Source organism: Meles meles, chromosome 3 (genome assembly GCF_922984935.1).
Source record: "Meles meles chromosome 3, mMelMel3.1 paternal haplotype, whole genome shotgun sequence".
Lineage (NCBI taxonomy): Eukaryota > Metazoa > Chordata > Mammalia > Carnivora > Mustelidae > Meles > Meles meles.
In genome coordinates this window covers 118,661,835-118,682,453 of record NC_060068.1, presented here as the reverse complement: position 1 = coordinate 118,682,453, position 20,619 = coordinate 118,661,835, and the positions used below count along the sequence as shown (strand labels likewise).

Here is a 20,619-nt window from a genome sequence, read left to right as displayed (position 1 = left end):
CACCCAAGGCTGGGCACACCTGACTCAGCCTCTCTGCCCACCCCCTCAGGAGATCCCCTTTTATCATATCTGGAACGGCACCCAGCAGTACCTGCACTGCACCTTCACCTTGGAGCGCGTCAGCTCCAGCACCAGTGACCTGGCCTGCAAGGTGTGGGTGTGGCAGGTGGAAGGCGATGGGCAGAGCTTCAATATCAACTTTAACATCACCAAGGTGGGCAGAAGGGGGCATCAGCACTGCAGAAATGTGCCTCCCCCACCCATACACACTGGGCCTATCCTGCCACCAAGCCCACCACCTCCTAGAAACTGCTTAGCAGCTTCCCCCAAGTCTCCAGGGAGAGAGGTGCAGATGCAAACAGACAGATGCAGACAGATGCGATTGCAGTCTGACTTGGGGGTGGAAACTGGAGAGGATGTGGGAGCAGCAGGAGGGAGAGACAGAGCCTGGGGGCCTTGGGGTTTCCAGGAGGAGGAACTTTGTACAATGCCTTGAAGGATGAGTAAGAAACAGAGTAATGAGGGAAAGGGGGCTTCTGGCAGTGGGAACTGAGTGGGGAGGACAAAGATAGTGAGATGAGCACAGTGAGTTCTGAGTAATCAGTAGGGGTGACTTGCGGAGGGATGATGGGGAGAGGAGAGGGGAATGAGGCTTGATAGCTCCTCTGCTCACTGGCTGTGAGACTTTGGGTAGGTCACCATAGCTCTGAGCCTTGAGACCTTCTAAACTCTAGTGAGCAGAGCTCTGGCATACCAGGGGTGCCCAGGAAATAGTACCCATGCTACTCCCATGCTGTGGTGGTTTGGGTGCTCCCCCAGCAGGTGGTGGCAATGGGCCTGGACCATGAAAGTTCTAACAGGCACCTCCTCCCCTCCCCCACCTCCAGGACACAAGATTTGCTGAGCTGCTGGCTCTGGAGAGTGAAGGGGGGGTCCCAGCCCTAGTGGGCCCCAGTGCCTTCAAGATCCCCTTCCTCATTCGGCAGAAGATCATTACCAGCCTCGACCCGCCTTGTAGCCGGGGTGCTGACTGGCGGACTCTGGCCCAGAAACTCCACCTGGACAGGTGGGTGGGAGATGGGCAGGGAGGGGCTGCAAAGGCCCCCTGCAGTCCTTCCTGGCGGGAGAGGATGGGTGGGGTGGGTAAGAAGCTCAGTGGGGCTTGCACCCTGATCACCAGCAGCCAGGGTATCCAGTGCACTTGGCCAAGGGGAGGTCCTGCCCTTGGGTGGGCTGAGAAGCAGAAGAAGGGTACAGCCTGGGGTGAGGCAGGGCTGCTGACTGGCTCCTGTCCCCTCCCTTCCACAGCCATCTCAGCTTCTTTGCCTCCAAGCCCAGCCCCACAGCCATGATCCTCAACCTGTGGGAGGCGCGGCACTTCCCCAATGGCAACCTCAGCCAGCTGGCTGCAGCAGTAGCCGGACTGGGCCAGCCAGACGCTGGCCTCTTCACGGTGTCAGAGGCGGAGTGCTGAGGCCAGCCAGGCCTACAACGCCTATATTCTCACCAGCTTTGGCACCCGCCAGGGACGGGCAGAAGCCAGATGGGGCCCTTTCCCCTACTCAGGGGGAGCTGTGTGGACAGGCCCCCTCCTGGCAGACACTGTCCCTTAACACTGGCCCTTCAGACCGTGCCCACACTTCCACCCCTCCAAGGCCTGCCTGGCCAGGCTGGCACTGCCACCTGCTCTGACCCTGCCCCAGTCTCTGGGGCTCCGGGTGGACAGTGACTAGAGCCCAAGCCAGGCCCAGCCCATCTGTGTGTGTGTATGTGCGTGTGATGCTACCTCTCCTCCTGCCCTGGCCAGGAGGCCGCATACACACGGGCATACACGCACACGCTGGGCTCGGGACATGGCCCCCAGAGCTCCTGCCTGAGCTGGACCTTATGCAAACATTTCTGTGCCTGCCAGGTAGGGGCACACCTGAGGGGCCTGGCTCCAAGCCTATGAGACTGGGGGCCACAGCTGGACAAGGGGCGGCCCCTGGATTCAGGCGTACGACCACCACGCGGGCATGTGCCCATGCATGTCTCGTGTGCTCATCTCACATACTCCCCGCCAACCCACCACACACACACACACACACACACATCTCATGCTGTACACCCAGAGGCCACTCACGTCTCTCACACCCAGTGTCAGTCCACATCTGCCTCTCACATGCTGCCCTTCTCCCACCCACCCAGGGACACCCAACGGCTCCTCCCTGATCCTCCCCCTGCCCCCAGCCTGGAGGAGCCCTGCCCAACAGGGCATGTGAATATGCAATGGGAGTCCCGGGCTGGACAATGGCAAGTGTGCGTGCCGTGGTGTGCCCGTTCCTGGGGCTGGCTGGTTCCCCCATGTGGGGCCTGTTGTGTGAAGCTCGTGCCCTGACTCTGTCTTAAGTGCTTTCACGCACTTACACTTGGCCTTATGTACACAGCCTTGCCCGGCCGCCGGGGCGCGTAGGGATTTTAGCGGACGTGAATGTAAATAAATTATATATATATATTGCTAACCCGAGTGCTACTTCTCTCTGGGAAAGCCAGAGGTCAAGGCTAGTGGACACAGAAGGGCCACACTTGGGCTCTTTGGGAGTCCTGCATGGCTGGGAACAGGTGGGACCTGGGCTCTGGTCCAGCGAGGGTAGTTCCCAGAGATTTCTTCAAACACAGGCTGTCTGGGCAAGGCGGCAGGCAACTGCAGTGACCAGGGCTGCACCTTTGCCGGACCCATCTTCCGACTGCAGGAAGGTGACCACACAGCGAGGGGCCAGCTTCCTCACTGTGGCTGCCACCAGGCCAGAAAAGCTGTGGGGAGGGGAACTGAGGTGAGCCCAGGCCAGCCAGATCCTCCCGGGCCATTCCTCCCTGCCCATCCCAGCACCCAGACTCACTGGGGATGCAGTTTGTAGAGGGTCCCATCCACCCCTACGGACACAGTCAGCTCTTCTAGGCCCCGGTTCTCACGGATCTTCTCCACTACAGCAGCCACACCTGCCCCACAGAGCTGAGCAGCCCGCTGGGACACAGCCTGGCACACCTCCAGGACCATCAGGGCATCATCTGAGGTCAAAGGCAGCCCCAGATCCTCCAGGATGGCTCGGACCTGCCTCAGAGCCAGGCTGTCACTGGAGGACAGGAAAGAATAGAACACAGAGAGCCAGGGTCCTACATTAGCTTTCCCACCTCATGAGTTCTCCGGAATGGACCTCCTACTAACTAGCATTTTATCCAAAGTGGGTAGATAGATTCTCTTGGGAGGTGGAAGGAGGCAATACAGGCCTTAGGCACCTTTCAATCTCAGAGAGAAACTTGGTCTTGAAGATGTCCCTGGTCTGAAGGCGCTGGGTCTGCTGGCCCCGGAAGAGAACTCCAAGGCTGGTCAAATGCAAGAGAATGTGGCGGACGATCTCCCCCAGGTACATGCCACTGATCATCTTCTCAAAGCTGCATGAAAGCACAAAGGTCAGGAGACCCTACCTGCTTCCATAACTGCCATGTCCGCCACCACCAGCTGCCCTGCCCAGCCCCACCCATACCTCTGCTTGCCAGGGTTGATGGATGCCTGGTCCACATTTGCATCAAAGCAGGTTCTAAGCAAGTCCAGAGAGCCATCATCCCCAAAGGCACCCCACTCCATATTGATGCACATATGGCCTGAGTCCCCAGCCACAGCTGCCACATTCCGAAGCTCCTCCATGTAGCAGGCATTGGTGCCAGTTCCTGCAGAGAGGCCGGACAGGGTGGAAGTCATTTACTGACATAGATAAGACCCCTCTGTGCCCTTCCCAAACTGAGATGGCAAAATTTAGGCTCATTTCTGACCTCTCCATTTCCTCAAACCCACAACTTGTCTTAATGTCCTGGTCTGCCTTCTTTCCTGACATTCCTTCTGCAGACCCTGGCAGCATCAACCCCTGTGGACCTCCTCTGCTTTCCCTACTCAGGCCCTACTCAGATATGAGTGAAAGATCACCATCAGTGTATCTTCCGTGCTATGCCAGAGCACCCCTGGGAGATGTGTGAGAGCTCCCCCACTATCGGCAGTTGAGAGGCCCAAGCTCCCTGGACTAGCTTTCCAGATCTTTAGTCAAACTAGCAGGTTCTAGGGACATAGACCAGAATCAGATATGAGGAGCCCCATGGTGGCCAACGCATGGGCAATAAGCAGCTAACATGATATTGCCTGTATGTACCCAAGTGCAAAGAAGAGCATGATGGGAGCCTTGAGCATAGCTGTCTTCCCGCCGAGAGGGTCAGGGAAAGCTACAGAGAGGAAATGATGTTTGGATTTGATTTTGAAGCCAGGAACACAGAAAGGAAAGGAATTCTAGGTAGAAGGCACATTCTGGGTTAAGATACACCATTTCTCTCCCCAACACATAGTCAGCTCTAGGCGAGTGGTCTCCTTATTAGCCCCACCTGGATTTCCTCTGACTAGTTTATTCATAAAGTAATCTAGGCATACCTCTCCTGAGCACCTCCCCACTCTGGGCTCTATGTTCAAGAAGCTCCCAGTTTCAAAAGGACACTGTCGTATACCTCCTGACCTACCCTGATGCCTAAAGAGCTATGAGAGCCGTCCTCCCCCACCTAGATAGACACTCTTCAAGTCCCACTCATGTTAGGACCACTTTCTTTCTGATCTTAACCTTGCCATCCCGTTATGCAGAGTCAGATTCAGCTCTGACCACCACATGCTGTCCTGGGCTTGATCCCCACTAAATGGTGGGTTTTGAGAAGATAGGTATTACCCCCATCTTTATGTATAGTCTTCCTGTCCCTTCATCCAGCCTCTATCTGGCCAGAGGAGGAATGTTTAATAAAGACTTAGGATCTTGGACTACCTGAAGGACAGCCTCACAGCTCACTCTCTGTCCTCCACCCCAGCCTCTACCCAGTTCCAAGCACTGAGCGTGTACCATGGGCCAGGAACTGTGCCACACTTTGTTCCCTCTCCTCTCACTCTCACGATTCTTGAGATAGGCATTGCTATTATCTCTGTCTTAGAAGAAAATGGAGGCTTTGGTGATTTGCCCAAGGTCACACAGAAGGAAGTGGTAGAGCTAGTATTTCCACCCAAATCTCTATGACTCCAAAGCTCATATTCATTTAACAGAAGGGCAAACTGAGGCTCAGAAAGCTTAAATGACTATGAATAGTATAGCTAAGCTGAGCAAAGTTCAGACACCCAGCCCATATAAGTGTTGCAGGGCCTAGCTGAGTCAGGTGGGAATCACGCCACATCCCCAAGGCCAGAGGAACGTCCAAGCTGAGGAATCAACAGAAGGCAATGAATTAACATCAGGCAGTAGGAGCACAAAAGAACAGGGCCCTCCTCACCAACGATGAGGCCGACCTCACAACGGGGATCCTCATAGCCACAGGACATCATGGTCCCCACCGTGTCATTGACAATGGCAACCACATTCAGCTCCACTGCCTGCACACAAAAGGATGCTGCTAGTTGCTGGGCAACGTGGTTGTCACGGCAACCAGTGCTGGACCCAGAGGTCTCTACTACAGAGAGCCACCCACTCCACCCCTCCCCAGGTCAGGAAGCAGGAGACCCTCTGCTCCCTTCAAGTCCTGCCACAGCCCCAAAGCACCCCTGGAGGCAGACTCCTCACCTGTCTTCGCCTGATGGCTTCCCGCAGCAGACACACAACGTCTTGGCCCTCACAGTCAGATGCATTGAAACCCTTTGTCCAGTTTAGGAGGATGCCCTGGGGTGGGACAAAGGTGGGGCCAGAAGGTGAAGGCCCCTTGGAATCTCACTCTCCCTCCCCAAAGCCTGTATCTCATCAGAAGCATATGCTATCCCCTCACACCAAGCAGGATTCCATGCCCACTCTGCCACATGGCTGAGGGCCTTACCCTCTGCCCCCTCTGAACTCCCCAGGAGCCTTCCAGTGTAAAGAAACCTATTAATAACCATCCGACCTGTGTCTTCTATTATTAGTGCCAGAATGCTCAGATGGTCTGAGAGTCTGGACGTTTTAAGACGGCTGCCCAGAAGGAATGGCCCTTCATGATTGGGTTAGGAATGAACAGAGCTGATAAAATGAGTGCTATGTATGGGAAGGGGGAGGACAGAGAAGGCTCAGAGGTCCAAATGACAGAATATTCTGCTCTTTTAGAAAGAACTAGCAAGAGTCATTTGAGAGGAAGGAAACTGAGGAATTAGGGACTGAGCCATGTCAAAAAGAAACTCACTTGTGTATTCCAGATATGAGTGAAAGACAAAAGGAAAAGCCAGAACCCAGAACACCTAGGCAGAATGGGAGGAGAGAAGACAGATAAGCCTTTATTGTGAGAAACTTGCCTTAAATTATGAACTTATTGATGGGCTTGACAATCTAGGACTCTCCTTTTCTAAGTGTGCTTCCTCTCAGAGAGCAGGCAGGGGGAATTATTCTCCTGCTGTTAGAAAATGACAGCTCTGCCCAAAGTAAGAGCATGCAAAGCAGATATGAAAATCTTTGGGGGGCACCTTGATGGCTCAGTCAGTCAAGTGTCCAACTCTTGATTTTTGGCTCAGGTCATGATCTCAGGGTCCTAGGATAGAGCCTTGCATCTGGGCTCCATGCTCAGCACACAGTCTGCTTGAGATTCTTTCTCTCCCTGTCCCTCTGGCCCTCTGCCCTGCACTCTCTCTAAAATAAATCTTAAAAAAAAAAAAAAAAAAGGAAAATCTTTGGGGCAGAAGATTTTAGAGATACGAACTGACTCTTCCTCTAACAACATTTCCTTTTATCCCCTACCCTATGTAACCACAGCCAGAGTGCTGAATGCTCACGTGAAACACAGAAACTAGAAGCCAGAGAGTGAGAGGGCAATTAAAAAGGAGGGCTACTGTGGGGGAACCCAGATCGCAAGTAGCAGCAATACTTCTCTGCTCTCAGATGAAAGACAGACCCCGGTCTGGGGAGGGGGAGCTGGGGGGACCTCAGAGCCAGGTTTTGGAGTTTCCTGAGACAGGCATTCTTTACCTCTACCTGGGCCATACCCCTATGGGTAGGAAGGAGACAGATCTGAGTGATCTGACAGCAGAGGAGGTCTCTGTCCTCCTTCCCCATGGAGCGGAGGGTGAGTTGTCAAGGGAGGTGTTAAGAATCAAGAGGAAGTGTCAAAGTCCTCACAGCTGGGGCCTAGGCATTTCCCGACTTCCCTGAGTGTCTGCGCATACACAGCAAAGGGTACTGTGCAGCTGAAAGGGGCCCCTACTTGGGGAAAGAGGTCCCCAAATTGATTATCATTAAGCCATCCCCCCAAAAGAATATGGGCTCAACACAAATTAAGTTCAGTTCTAGATAGTGAATAGGACCCTGTTTTTTTCCTGCACACAAGATTTTGCATACTGAGTTCCACCTGCTTCTCACATCTTACAAGGAATAATCAAATGGTGCCAGCATGCTTAGTCTAGAGTGGGGCAGACCAGCAGAGAGACACTGCTGAATGCTTGATTCCAAAGGGCCACTGTGTAAAAGAAAGCCAAGTGCAGAAGCATGTGTCTGAGAGAGGTCAGACCTGGAGCAGAGCCGAAAACTGCATAAAGGCTGGGTGGAGTAAAGAAGGCAGAGCTTTTCAGGAAGAACACAGTGGATGATTTTAGGGTCAGCAAGCTCCTCCTCACTGAAGGCAGCTTTTTGGCAGAAGTTAGGGGTGTTGAGGAGGAGACTCTTGGGAGCTTGGACCAGAGTACGGGAGGAGCTGTCTCCATGACAGCCCTCTGGTGTGTGCACTGAGAAGTCCAGCATTCTTCTTGAAGGACATGTAGAGGTGCATGCTCAGTTGGTGCTGTGTTTAGATCTATGTGTGCTGCTCTACCATTCCAGTCAGGCACCCAACACCAAGCCAGGCATGAGAGGGACACAGTAAGTTCAGGAAGGGGAGATAGGGCAAAGAAACCAGGCAACGGTAAGCCCTTTCACGAAACAGGAACTAATGCTGTTTCCTGCAGGTCTCCTAGATTAGTACACCAGGCCTGTGGAGTAGACAGTCAATGTGTTCCTTCATCAGCCCTGATCTGGGCCTACACTGCTCCCAAGTGCCCAGACCTAACCTGGCTCCATTTTCCTGCCCATTGGCAGCCCCCAGGGATATCCATAATCTTTTCCATCCTGGGCCTCTTTACAGTCCTGGATTCCAGGTAACTTTACCGCACCCCCTTCACCTGCACACACCATGTCTAGTGAAACCAAGGCTAGGGGCTGGCTCAGCCCAGCAGTGCTGCTGCCCACCCCCACCCCCAGCCCAGGAGACTTGAAGCCCTCTCCCCAGCCTCCTGCCCATTCCATGAAGGGTATGAGGGTGTAAAGCCCTTGGGGATAGTTTCTCTTGGCCCTCCCTCCCTCACCTGGTCGAGGCCAAGCTGCCTGCATGGGAAGGAGAAAGTGAAACCCAGTGGGAGGCTCTGCCTACTCAGGCCCTGCTTCTGCTGGAAGTCCACAATGCAGTCCACGATGTGGTCGAAGAGCTGAGGTGCAAGGCAAGTCAGGGGGTGGCCCAGCCCAGGTCCTTCTCCACCCCTGACATTAGGTCCAAGCTCTGGGTACCTGCTGTCCAGAGCCCTGGGCCACATACTCCGGGATGGAGTAGACCTGGCTGGTGATCTTCACACCTCCTGCTGTCACACGCACCAAGAGGACCCGAAAATTGGTGCCCCCCAGGTCCAGGGCCAGGAAGTCCCCACGTTCTGTGGAACAGAGATCTCCAGTGTCGGGACAAAGCACGTTCTGTGACCTCCATGAACCCATATCCCAGCCCCGCACTCAGGCCAGATCCTCACCAGTGCCATCAGGTGTGGCCCGGACATAAGTGGGCAGCATGCGGAGGGATGAGGCCTCCCCTCGGAGCCCCTTGACCATGGCCTCCCGCATCTGTGCCTGCACCACTGCCAGCTGCTCATGGTTCAACCGGAAAGGTGCCAGGGTCTCTTCCAGCAAGCGCCGGTGAGCAGCCAGGCGGGCAGCCACAGCAGTCACCATTGCCACACCCCGGCCACCCCCATCCACAGAGGGAATGAAGGAGACATCACATTCTGGGGCCAGGAGCATCACGGTGTCCTGCAGGATGCTGAGGAAACTACACAGATACAAAGCAGGCATACCTGGCTTGACACCTGACCCTGAACTCCAGGGCTTGCTGAAGCCCTGGGCCCCATCACTTCAAATCCCTTCAGTTCTAAGTCCAACTGTATACACCAACCTTATGCCCCATATCTCCAGTGTTCCCAGTGCCCTCAGAGTCCCTCTCCCTTGCATACCCCCCAAAAAGCATCTTTCCTCTCTTTTGACTTCATCTGGCATCCCTTATTCCCCATCTGACCTTACCCTGCTTGGGTGCCACTCATACCCACTGCCTTGCACAGATGGAACTAGAGAGCTAGAGTGCCCTCTGGGTCTTTATGGAAAACACGTTCTTGCTACCTGCTCACACAGGAAGTGTGTATTTCCAGTACCTGGGGTGTCGCTCAAACACTCGGCCTCCGGTGGCCACAGCAATCTGAAGCATCTGCAGCTCCCGGCTGTGCCGGAGGCGGGAGAGAACAGCAGCCAGGGCGGCGGCACAGAGCCGGGCAGCCCGAGTCAACACGGCTGCACACACGTACTGCACGAGCTCAGCGTCCGAGGCCCCCACACTCAGGCCCAAGTCCTGCAGGATGGCATGCACACGGGCTGCCCCAGCCAAGGGACTGGAGGGACACAGGGTACTGCTTTGGGACTCAAGTAGCCCCAAAGCTCCCTGCCCTCCCTCAGCCCCATGGCTACCTGGGGGAGAGAGCATCCTCCCCTCTCCCAAGTCAAGAAGCCCCTTGTCTAATCCCACTGGCTTTCCTTACTTACTCCTCCATCTCAGCCACATGCTCCAGGAGGATGCTGCCTTGGGTCAGCAGGGGAGAGGAGGTGCAGCCATCAAAGAGGACCCCTTGCTGGGCCAGGTGAGCCAATACAAGCCTCACCAGCTCACCCAGGTACAAGCCCCCAATCATCTTCTCAAACCTACAGGTAGGAAGGGTGGCTGGACAGAGCTTTCCTTAAGTCCTTAGCCCACTTGGTCCCACCTCCAAGGGTCCCAAAAGAAGGATCATTTTCTTTGGGGTCCCCCAGACTGGAGGTTCCAGAAGCAATGGTTTCCCAGGAGATAGGTGGGTGTTTATCCAGACCCTGCTGCCGCCTCAGGCTTAGATTAGGTTCAGAGGGGCTTCTGGAGGACAGGGAACACTTGCTACCCCCACCCCCAACACTGGTCAGGAATAAGGGAGGGCTATGGGTTGAAAATTCTGGGTTCTAGAATCTTGAGCCCTTCCTTTTTTGAGCATAGCCAGGGCCCCCTCAGATGCAACCTGGAAACCCTATGAGCAAGCAGGAGGGAGGGGCCCAAGGACCTGAGTTCAGGGACAGCAGCGAAGAAGGGAGCAGAAGAGTGATAGGCCCTAGAGCAGAAGGTCAGGCCACCTCTGGGCACCAGGATTCAGGGACTCTTGGTCCAAGGCATGGTCAAAGGTGGTCAGCACTGGTCCCAGGACCCCATCATCACTGAAGGAGCCCCACTCAACGCTGACGCAGACGCGGCCCCGGTCCTCATCCAGCACTGCCACATGCCTTGCCTCCTCCATGTAACATGCATTGGTGCCAGTGTCTGGCAGGAATGAATCCATCAGGACCTGCCCATCAGGTAGCTGTACCCCCTCACCCATCATCACAAATGGCCCATGGCTCACCTACAACAAGCCCGACCTCACAGGGCCCAAACCCTGGCTCGCAGCCCATCATGGTGCCCACTGTGTCATTCACCACGGCAACCACGTCAATGCTGTAGGCCTAGACAATGGAGAGGGCAGAGGTCATGGCTGACTTAAGTGGGTAATGCAGGGAACCTGGGGGATGGGCAAGGCTAGGGCCTTGGCTTTGATGGAAGGGCCCTGGCCTTGATGGAGGTGCTCAGAGACCATGAAACTCAGTGTGTGTTCATGCCCACACATATACTCTAGGTCCTCCCACCCTACAGAGAATTTTCCTCCCATCCCACACTCCCCCTTGTCTCTTCCACCCTCTACTCAGGCCCTGGGGCTCTCAAAGGCTCCCGACCTCAGTCATCACCTCCAGAACACCAGTGCTCCCCACAGGACCAAGATGATTGTGAGCAAGCATGGCACCTTGAAGACTGCACTGTAGGTACCTGACTCTCTAAGTCAGCCCCTCCTAGCCCTGAATTCCATCCACTAGCATCACAGTTAGTCCAGATGGATCCAGATCCACCTTTCTTTGGTATCCAAATGTTTGCACATACCTTTCTCTGAAAAACAGATCTTCCACCCCAGCCTCAGCTTATGCATCTGGCAAACTCCTTAAAGCCCCTGCCCGAGTCCTGGTGTGCCCTTCCCATGCTACCAGAGTCACTGAACTCCCTCCTTGACAGAGACAATCCTTTGTTGGAATGATTTCCCTCTAGACTATGAGGTCCTTGAATACAGGATCAAGTCATTTCATCTTTGTTTTGCCCTATGGTCCTGAAAATTTATTTGTCCTTTCTTAGCCTTTAGTCTCTACGTATGAAGTGGGAATGGTAGCAACAATTACCCCAGGGTTAGACTGGATAAAGGATATAAATAGAAAAGGAAATCAGGCCCTCCCAGAAGCACAGGCACAGTCTATGTGTGCTGGGCACACAGGCAGCCTTCCCATTGCCCCTGCCTCCACTCACCCCCTGCCTCTTGATGGCATCTCGCAGCAGCTGGACCACATCATGGCCTTCCACATCGCTGCACCTAAAACCTTTGGTCCAGGAAATAAGGGTGCTCTGGGGGGCAGAAAACCTGGATCACTCCTCCAGTCGCCTTCATGGGGCTGCAAACCCTCCACCCACTGTCCCCATGCCCACTCTGCCTCACCCTGTCCAGGCCAGTCTGGTGACAAGGGAAGGAGAAGCTGAACCCAAGCTGCAGACCCTTTTTATCCATGGGGATTGCATTCAGGAACTCAGACAGACAGCGGGCAGCAAAGTCAAAGAGCTATGGGACAAGTTAGGGTCTCAGCTCTGCCCACCAGAGCCCCAGCCACCCAGCCAGTTCCCAGAGCCTAGGCAGTGGGCTCTTACCTGCTGACCAGGACCCAGCATCACCTCTGGAGGGATCACAAACTCCTGACTCCAGGGCTCCATCCTATGCCCCTCATTGCCCACCAGGGTCACCCACAGAACACGCAGTGAGGCCCCTGTGGCCCCCAGCTCCAGCACCACAAAATCTCCTTGCTCTGGGGCAAACAGGACACAGAAAGGCATGCAGCTGGCAAGACTTAAACCCTCTGCATCCCAGAAACATCCCCAAGGACTGCAAAGTCTCATTAAGGGAGCTTAGAATTGGGATTCTTAATGGGGAAAGGGATAAGGAACTCCCTCCCCCAGATCCGAATTCTCTCCCTAGGTCTGGCCACCCATTTTGGTCTATGCCACCCACCAGTGCCATGTGGGATGGACCCCACGTATGTGGGCAGCATCCGGACAGAAGAGGCCGGGCTGGCCTGTCCCTCCAGTGCATGCTCCATAGAGCACAGGAGGCTGGCTTGGATCTGCCGTAGCTGTGTCTCCGTCACCTTGAATTGCTGTAGACACGCCAGCACCTGGGGAGAAACAGGCTAATATCTGGTCAGGAGCCCCATTGCCTAGCCAAGTTCTCTGACTCCAACCAGGACTGCCCCGCCAAGCTTGTTCCTCCCTTTACCAGTCCAGACCAGCACCTCCCTTAGCTTTCCCAGGAACTGACTAGAGCCCTGCCTAAGCCCTGAGCCTTGCTGGTCTCCCCAATACCTGCCCAGACCCACTCCTCACCTCTTCATGCACCTAGGTTCTTTTGCTGCCTACACCTCATACTCAGTTCCTGAATTCTCAGAAGTCTCCTTCCTGGAGGGGAGACCCACCTACCTTCTCCTCCTGTTCCATTCTCTGGTGGTTCCTTCTTAACATAGGGATGTTCCCTACCCCTTCCATTTCTTAGAATTCAGAGTTTAGCGGGCCACTCCTGTCATACCATTAATTCACTCTGGCTCCCCAGTACCCAGAGGTAAGCTGCTCAGTGAGTTGTCATTCACCAAATGAGCAAAGAAACAAACAAATGTGGGATGAATTTCAAGTACACGTGCTTCACTCTCCCAATCCACTTGAATCTGGAGCCTAAGTAAGCTCAGCTCGGCAGAACCTAGAGGCCACACTGTGGAGGACAGTCCTCCCGTCCGTCAGCCATCCTTCCCACAGGCATTGATTGAGTACCTATTAGGAGCCCAACACTATTCTACAAGTTGCATAACCCGGTGAGTTCTGTTCTTATCAAGCTCAGATTCCAGCATAGAGGCAGAAAATAAGGAAATAAACATGAAATATGATTCTGGTAGTAACAGTAGCTTTTTTTTTTTTTTTTTAGATTTTATTTATTTATTTGACAGACAGAGATCATAGGTAGGCAGAGAGGCAGCCAGAGAGAGAGGAGGGGAAGCAGGCTCCCTGCTGAGCAGAGAGCCTGATGCGGGGCTCGCTCCCAGGACCCTGGGACCATGACCTGGGCCGAAGGCAGAGGCTTTAAACCACTGAGCCACCCAGGTGCCCCCCCCCCCTTTTTTTTTTTAAGGCAGGAACAGAAGTTTGAGAGTGACCAGGGGAGGAAAAGGTGTTTTTGGATATTGGTCTGGGAAGTTCTCTCTAAGGAAGTGAACAAAATGAAGGAAGGAGACAAGCCATTTGAAGATCTGGGGAGGAGGATAAAGGGATTTTCTTCAGAGTGAGGGGATTGATTTGGGGGAAGGTTGGGCCAGGGGTGAATCAGAGCGATGGGACGGAGTAGATAGGCAAAAAGCAGAAGATAGGATACCCAAGGTTCTTCTCCACCATAACCCACTGTGGGGGAGCTAAGAGGAGCCCCAGTACTCCACCTCTATGTGAAAGCTCCCCTAGATGACCTTCTGGCTTGTCCTTCAAAGAGATGCCAGCAGCCTCCCTGGGGTCCCTGGAGTCCCGAACTGAGGCTCTATTTCCTGGGCTTAGTTTTTCCCAGGTCCTCACTGCCTGTCCCACAGAAATTCCATTCCTATGACTCACTGCCCCACACTGGACCTGTCTGTAAAGTAACCAACCACACAGGCATCTGAATAAGGAGTCAGAGGAACCAGGGAGGAGAAGCTGTTCAGTGAGGGAGATGGGGGTGACTCAGTTCCACCTCTGCGTTAGAAAGAGAATGGAAAACGGATTCCTAAGGAGGCAAATGATCCTAACCGGAGTGCCAGATGTTCAGTTCAATGTTTACATTATAGGAGATGGCTTCTAGCAGCCATGCACACTAGGAAGGGTTATTCCTATGTTATGTTACAAATGAGAAAACTGAGGCTTAGAGAGGAACAGTCATCTGCATAATGCAAGCAGCTATTAAGGGACAGAGTGAGATTTGAACCCAGATCTGACTGAAGTGTTTCCACACAAATGTGAAGTCTTATAAAAACTAGCAATTTCAGGGATGCCCGGATGGCTCAGTTGGTTAAGTATCTGCCTTCGGCTCAGGTCATGATCCCAGAGTCATGGGATCAAGTCCTGTGTTGGGCTCCTTGCTCAGCAGGGAGACTGCTTCTCCCTCTGCCTGCTGTTCCCCCTGCTTGTGCACTCACTTTCTCTCTGAAAAATAAATAAATAAAATCTTTAAATTAAAACAAACAAACAAACAAACAAACAAACTAGCAATTTCACCTGAAAAGAACCCAAAGCTGATGAAGTTGCAGCGAAGAAACCCCACGGGATGAGAAAATCACATATGAGTCTTTGCCCTGCCACTTTCCTGGCTGTGTGGCCCTGGAATAAGGCTGAGAAAATAATAATACTCAGAAGGCCCTTGTGTTCCCAATGCCAGGGACCATGTCATTTCTCACTTCTGTGGCCCAGCCATGAGTTGAATACAAAGGAAATGTTTACAGCAGGGTCTGGGGCAGAGACCAGACAAAGGTGAAGTGGGAGCATGAAATGAAGTGAGGGGTGATGCTCCCCAGTTTGGGCAATAAGCCAAGTCCAGCAGATGTCAGAACAAGCTGGAAAACTAAAGAAACTGCAGGGAACAATTCAAGAATCCTTTCATGGCTGCCTCCCCTATACAGGTCCTTTATCTCCATTAGCTCACTTAATCCTCCAGGGGGTGGAAGGATTAGACTTTATTTTCTTCCATTTTACTGATGAGGAAACAGACTAGGAGATATGAAATGACTTACACAAGTGTTTCCGGTTTGATGTTGTGACATGCAAGTGTTTCTAAATCTTGGTCAAGATGACCGAAAAGAGAAACTCAATCTGAGCTAACCCGAAGCATCGGGACTATGCTGAAAAATAACCTCCAAGTTGAGTTCAGCTCTGAAATCATCTCAGTGTGCCTGATTGCAGTGGCTATGTTGAAGGGAGGGAGATATGCAGGAGACTAGAGAAATAGGGTAAGGAAGTGTCTTAAGAATATAGTCTTCTACCAAAAAACCCCAAAAGGGTCCTTTCTAGACTATGTCAACCCATTCAGGGCAGGGGCAGCATCTGTGCAACAAAGTGGCAGAAGTAATACCTTTGCAACTGAAATACCTCAGCTCAAGCTCCTGTCATGAGTTAAAACTCAAATCAGTTCACCTCTCTAAGCCCCCTCTTTCTCAGCTGTAAAATGAGAAGATAATCCCCACCTTGCTGTTGTTTGTCACAAAGGAGACAGTTACTAGATCAGATCTGAAAGGTTTGATAAACTAAGAAGGGCTGCATGGCTGTGTACTCAGGGCCCCATGGGCTGATCCTGCTCTTGATAGCCTCAAATAGGCATGAATCAGAAACCCAGTGCTGAACTTACCAGCTCAGAGCTGTCTGAGGGGCAGGGCAAGCCCTCCTGGGAGCAGCCAGGAGCTCCTTCCCTTTGCCGCAACCCTACTGGCCCAATGGAGTCCATGTGGTTCCACAATGGAGGGTGGCCACCTATAGGAGGAAAGGGACAGCCTGGGTGAACCACATAGTCCACAGGCCCTCAGAGGCTGTGGCCCTTAACTTTTGTCCTTGAGAAGAGGACCAGGAAGAAAGCTGTAGGCAGAGCTCAGAACCTCTGACCATCAATGATCCTTTAGTAATCAACCAGAAGGCCCCCATTTTCCGGAAGCACGTGTATTAACAGAGCACTGGGAAGGCTGGTTCCTAATCCCAATGCCATTTATTCATTCTGTCATTCATTTACATTTACCAGTTCCTGATACCTACTGTCTCAGATGCTGGAGTATAAAGCAGATGTAGGCTTGTCCTGAGGGATCTTACAGCCTTACCAACAATCACAGTACGCTTGACATATGCAGTAACAGAGATGGACCTGCTACCGTGCTTGGGAGTTCAGGGATGTTCTAGAGGTCTGGAACAAAGAGTGTGAGGTAACAAGGAGCCAAAGACTTGCTGGAGAAGCAGGCAGGCTGGACTATGGATGGCCTTTATGCCAAACTATGTTGTATGAATTTCATCCTGAAGGGAGAAGTGGACAGGGATGGATCTGTACTTCAGAAAGGGGTTCCACTAGTGGCATAACTTCAGGCAGGTCATTTATGACTTCTTTGAATGTTAGTTTTTTCATCTGGGAGGAAATAACTACTTTTACAAAGTTGTTATAATAATTAAATAAGACTTGAAAAATGCTTTGGGAAATTTAATGTGTAACACAAACATCAGCTCATAGGTGGGTTTTGGAAGGTACAGTGATGCAGAATGGAAAGAGTCCTATGCTCAGAGTTAAGGACCCAACTCTCCACAGAAGACCTAGCTCCAGGTCTCCAAATGGGAGCCCTAATTTTCTTAATCTGCCAAATGGGAATCAACATATGTCAAAGAGCTTTGTGGGGCAAATGAAATAATGAAAGCAAAAGGACCTTGTGCAGAATGTACCTTCAGATTTACTTGAATCTGAATTGAGCCTCAATTTCCTCCTCCATAACAGAACAAAAATTCAGTTCTTGTGAGGATTAAAGGAGCTAATGGTTTGCATACTGTAAAGAACTGTAGAAATGTCTGGTATTTTGCTAATTCAAGCTAGAGGTGGTACTGCTATTCCGCTATTCCAAAAAGTTCCCAAGGGAGCCTTCAGTGATTTAGGTGTCTTTCAGGAGTAAAGGAAAAGGGAAATGCAGTGAAGGCCCCAAGATGGGGAGAAGGGATTGGTCCACTGAATCAGTCTTCCTCTCTTCCTGTAGCAACAAGACTCCAGGGAAGGACACCTTCCCATCCCTGCAACCCTTGTCCACCCTCCACTCCCAACATACCCATGAATTTGCCCTCCTCGTGGTCAAACTGAGCTGCTGATTGTCCCATCCCAGTCTTTTCCTCAGTCCCCATCCCCTACTGTCCTCTGTCAGGCATGCAAAGCCATGAGGAATCTCTTCACTGCAAAATTCTCCTCTCTTGGATTTCAACAACTAGCCTTTCCTGGGCCTCCTTCCTGAGTCCCTCATAATCTTCCATTATTTTTTCTCTCCACTCCCCCTTAACAGTGCCCCACCCCACCCCCATTTCTGGTCATAGTCCTCTTCTCCACAGCCCTATCATCTTCAGGTTTTGATTAAAACCTCTGTTTCAGGACTCCCAAAACTCTGTCCTGAGCCAAATCCCAAATTCTGATGATGTTAGATATCCCTCTCCAGATGCTGGAGAAGCTTCTCAAACTCCATAGTCAAAGGCACATTCATTTTCTCCTTCACTTTTTTCCCATGATACTCTTCCTTTCCTCCACCTTGGCTGGAAGCATCAAGGTTGCTTACTCACACAGCTATTCAGGTGCCTGTCTACATCCCTGACTCTCACCTCTCCTCTGCAATCAGGTCTGAGGCTGAAAGAGCTAAGAACATAAAGTGCTCTCCCACATATCCCCTCTTCCTGGTTCCCACTGCCACCGCCCTAGACCTTCTTCCCATCTGATTATTCCAACAACCTCCTAACTGATGCTGTCCATCTCCCTGCCCCACCAACTCCCAACACATCACCAGAATAACTGCACAAAAAATAGATATTTCTATTTTTCTCTTTTCCCCAGATCTATCTCCCCTAAGATAGGAGGTAAACCTTCACATTGTGGTATTTCCCACTGCAGGGGGGAAAAAAAAAGTCTAAAACTCTTTATCATAGCTTTGCAGGCCCCAAGTTTCCTCTCTTGCTACTCTCCCTCACACTCCAGCTACACTGACTACAAGTTTGCCCTGTCTCTTGCTGTCCAGCCTTCATTCACAGTTTTCCTCAAGTCTGGAACCACTGGTCTGAGTCACCTGCATCTTCATCCCAGCACAGGGTTTGACATAGGTACGTGCTAATACAGCTTTGAAAAATTTGGGGGTGGGGGGTGTGGGAGTGGGGTTCTTATTCAGAGAACTAAGAAATCAGTTTCCAGCAAATGTCTTCAAAATCCCATATACCTAATTTCCAAATCTGTCAAATAGGAATGTTAACTCCCCGAATGTTACAGGTTTGTTTCAAGGATAAAACAGAGTAACTGAGGCAATTATAATCTCAGGAAAGGGCTAACCACTACACACAGAGTTAAGCTTTCACTCTCCTTTTGAGGCCCAGCTCACTCAATCATTCTTTCATTCATTTACTCTTATTCATCCACTCTTCTATTGGACATTTATCTGGTACTTCTACATGCCAGAGACTGTGAAGCTTCCTCCAAGAAACCTCAGTATTTACACTCCCAGTAAATGTACTCATATCTGCCTCTTCCAGCCAAGCCCAGTGGGGAGGGACATGTCTCCCACATCACTAGATTGTCAGAACTCAGCTGGGGTCTGCACATGTTTGAGTAACAGTTGGCCTCTTAGCTTAACTCAGCTGGATCAGATACATGAGGTGAGTCTTCCTTCTGAGAAGGATCCCAGGGACCCCTGCCAAGGATGAGAGCTGTCACTGAGGACCAGCTGGCTTAGTCGTTCCAGCCTCTACTCTGCTAGCATGGGCCAAGCTGGAGAGATGGTGACGGGATGGGCCTGAAGTAAGTAGGAATTAGAAGAGGGTCTTACCCGGGAGAAGCAGCAGTTGTTCACTTTCTTCAGGCTTGGGCTCTTCTCTCTCAATGTTAGGCATCCCACTGACCCGGTTTGCACCCAAAAATGAAACTCACGGGTCACCTGGGTTATAATGTCTCACGCTCTTTCTCAGCCACCACTATCTAGACATCAGTTAATTCAGGAAGATGCACTTCCTTCTGAGTCTGCCCTAAGAGACGCCCAGGGCAGGCAGGGCTATGGTGCAAACTTAAGCAAGATAACTGTAGGAAGCTGGAACCCTGAACTAGGTCAAGGACCCTGGGACATCCCCTCTGTTAACACTGGGAGTCCCACCCACTTTACAAACACTCAGAGTCTGAGTTTCGAGGTGGTGGCTCACCTGGAAAGATGGAGGAGGCTAGCATGAGAAATATATAGTACATAGTACAATAGACAATCTTCCAAAATGTTGAAGTACTAATGAGCAAGAGGCAATGTGGAACATAAGAGGAAGAGACTAACTCTGCCCTAGAGTGGGCAGGGCAAGTTGAGGAAGTTGAGCTGTGAAGAAAGACTAGCAGTATGCTGGCAGAGGTAATCCTTCAGAGAGAGGAGAGCCTGTGCAAAATCATGGAGCACAAGGCACCTTCATGGTATGCGGTTCAGCTCCAAAGACCTAAATAAAGATACATGTAGGTGAGGATATATGATGGGAGAGGTAGCAGCCAGACTGCAGAGTCTAGCCCTCAGATGGTAGGCCAGGAAGGGGTAGAGGCGGTGTAGGTTCATACCCTGGGTCTTCTCTACCAGAAGGGGAAGGGTAATCTCAGGCTACAGTAGAGTTGTTGGCCCCCACAAAGCTGATTTCCCCCCAAACAGTCTTCTTGAATGCATAGGACCTTGGGGCATCACTATGACCACTGCTATGGTCTGAATATTTATATCCCCCTCCACACTACCAAAAAAAATTTTGTTGAAATCTAATGCCCAAGGTGAAGACTTTAGTAGATTGGGCCTTTGAAAAGTGATTAGGTCATAAGGGCAGAGGCTTAACAAATGGGGTCAGCATCCTCATAAAAGAGGCCCCAGAGAGCATCTTTGCCCCTTCTGCAGCACGAGAGGATACAAGAAGTTGGCAGTCTGCAACCTGGAAAAGGGTCCTCACCCAACCATGCTGGCACCTTGATCTGAGTTTTCCAGCATCCAGACCGTGAGAAATTTCCATTGTTTATAAGCTATTCAATCTGTAGTATTTTGTTATAGAAGTCTGTACAGACTAAGATACCCACCATGATAGGAGATGACATAATGTATTAATTTTCATTTCTGGGAAATTGGTGAGCAGGTATTTTAAAATTTGGGCTACCTCATTAGCAGTTAACCCTACCATTATCTATAGATAGAACATGGCCTCCATATGACACCAGGATGGAGACCAGGGACAGTGGCTCTTGTATTAATTTTGGCATGACTGGCCTTGAAACATGCCAGATTATCAACCCTGCTGCACATTTCACTGGGTACCAATCAGACACACAGGCTCTGAAAGACAGGGAAATTGGTGGTGGGGGTAGGGAGGACACCCATAACATAACATCCTGCCTAGCCTGGGGCTCTGGTCTCTCTC

At 51.7% G+C, this 20,619-nt stretch overlaps 2 protein-coding genes across 4 annotated transcripts in view; one reads left to right on the top strand and one right to left on the bottom strand.

Moving 5' to 3' along the window:
- UNC5A (unc-5 netrin receptor A) overlaps positions 1-2,480 on the top strand; it is a 60,875-nt gene extending 58,395 nt beyond the window's left edge. For 2 of the 3 annotated variants that reach the window (XM_045999402.1, XM_045999403.1), the window contains exons 13-15: positions 50-214; positions 888-1,066; positions 1,309-2,479. In XM_045999402.1, the coding sequence (XP_045855358.1) occupies positions 50-214; positions 888-1,066; positions 1,309-1,474 (510 nt within the window). In that variant the 3' untranslated portion in view covers positions 1,475-2,479. Of the gene's footprint in view, positions 1-49; positions 215-887; positions 1,067-1,308 lie in introns of all 3 variants that reach the window. The other variant, XM_045999399.1, reaches the window with a different exon arrangement.
- Positions 2,481-2,609: 129 nt separating this feature from the next.
- On the bottom strand, positions 2,610-19,082 carry HK3 (hexokinase 3). Its single transcript, XM_045999398.1, has 19 exons — positions 19,026-19,082; positions 15,839-15,960; positions 12,446-12,608; positions 12,088-12,242; positions 11,882-12,001; positions 11,695-11,790; positions 10,712-10,811; positions 10,446-10,629; positions 9,834-9,989; positions 9,449-9,682; positions 8,777-9,072; positions 8,544-8,683; positions 8,345-8,464; positions 5,616-5,711; positions 5,329-5,428; positions 3,525-3,708; positions 3,277-3,432; positions 2,880-3,113; positions 2,610-2,793 (listed from the first exon to the last, which is right to left on the bottom strand). The coding sequence occupies exons 2-19, from the start codon at positions 15,932-15,934 to the stop codon at positions 2,649-2,651; spliced, it is 2,775 nt and encodes a 924-aa protein (XP_045855354.1). The 5' UTR covers positions 15,935-15,960; positions 19,026-19,082; the 3' UTR covers positions 2,610-2,648.
- Between the last annotated feature and the right edge of the window lie 1,537 nt (positions 19,083-20,619).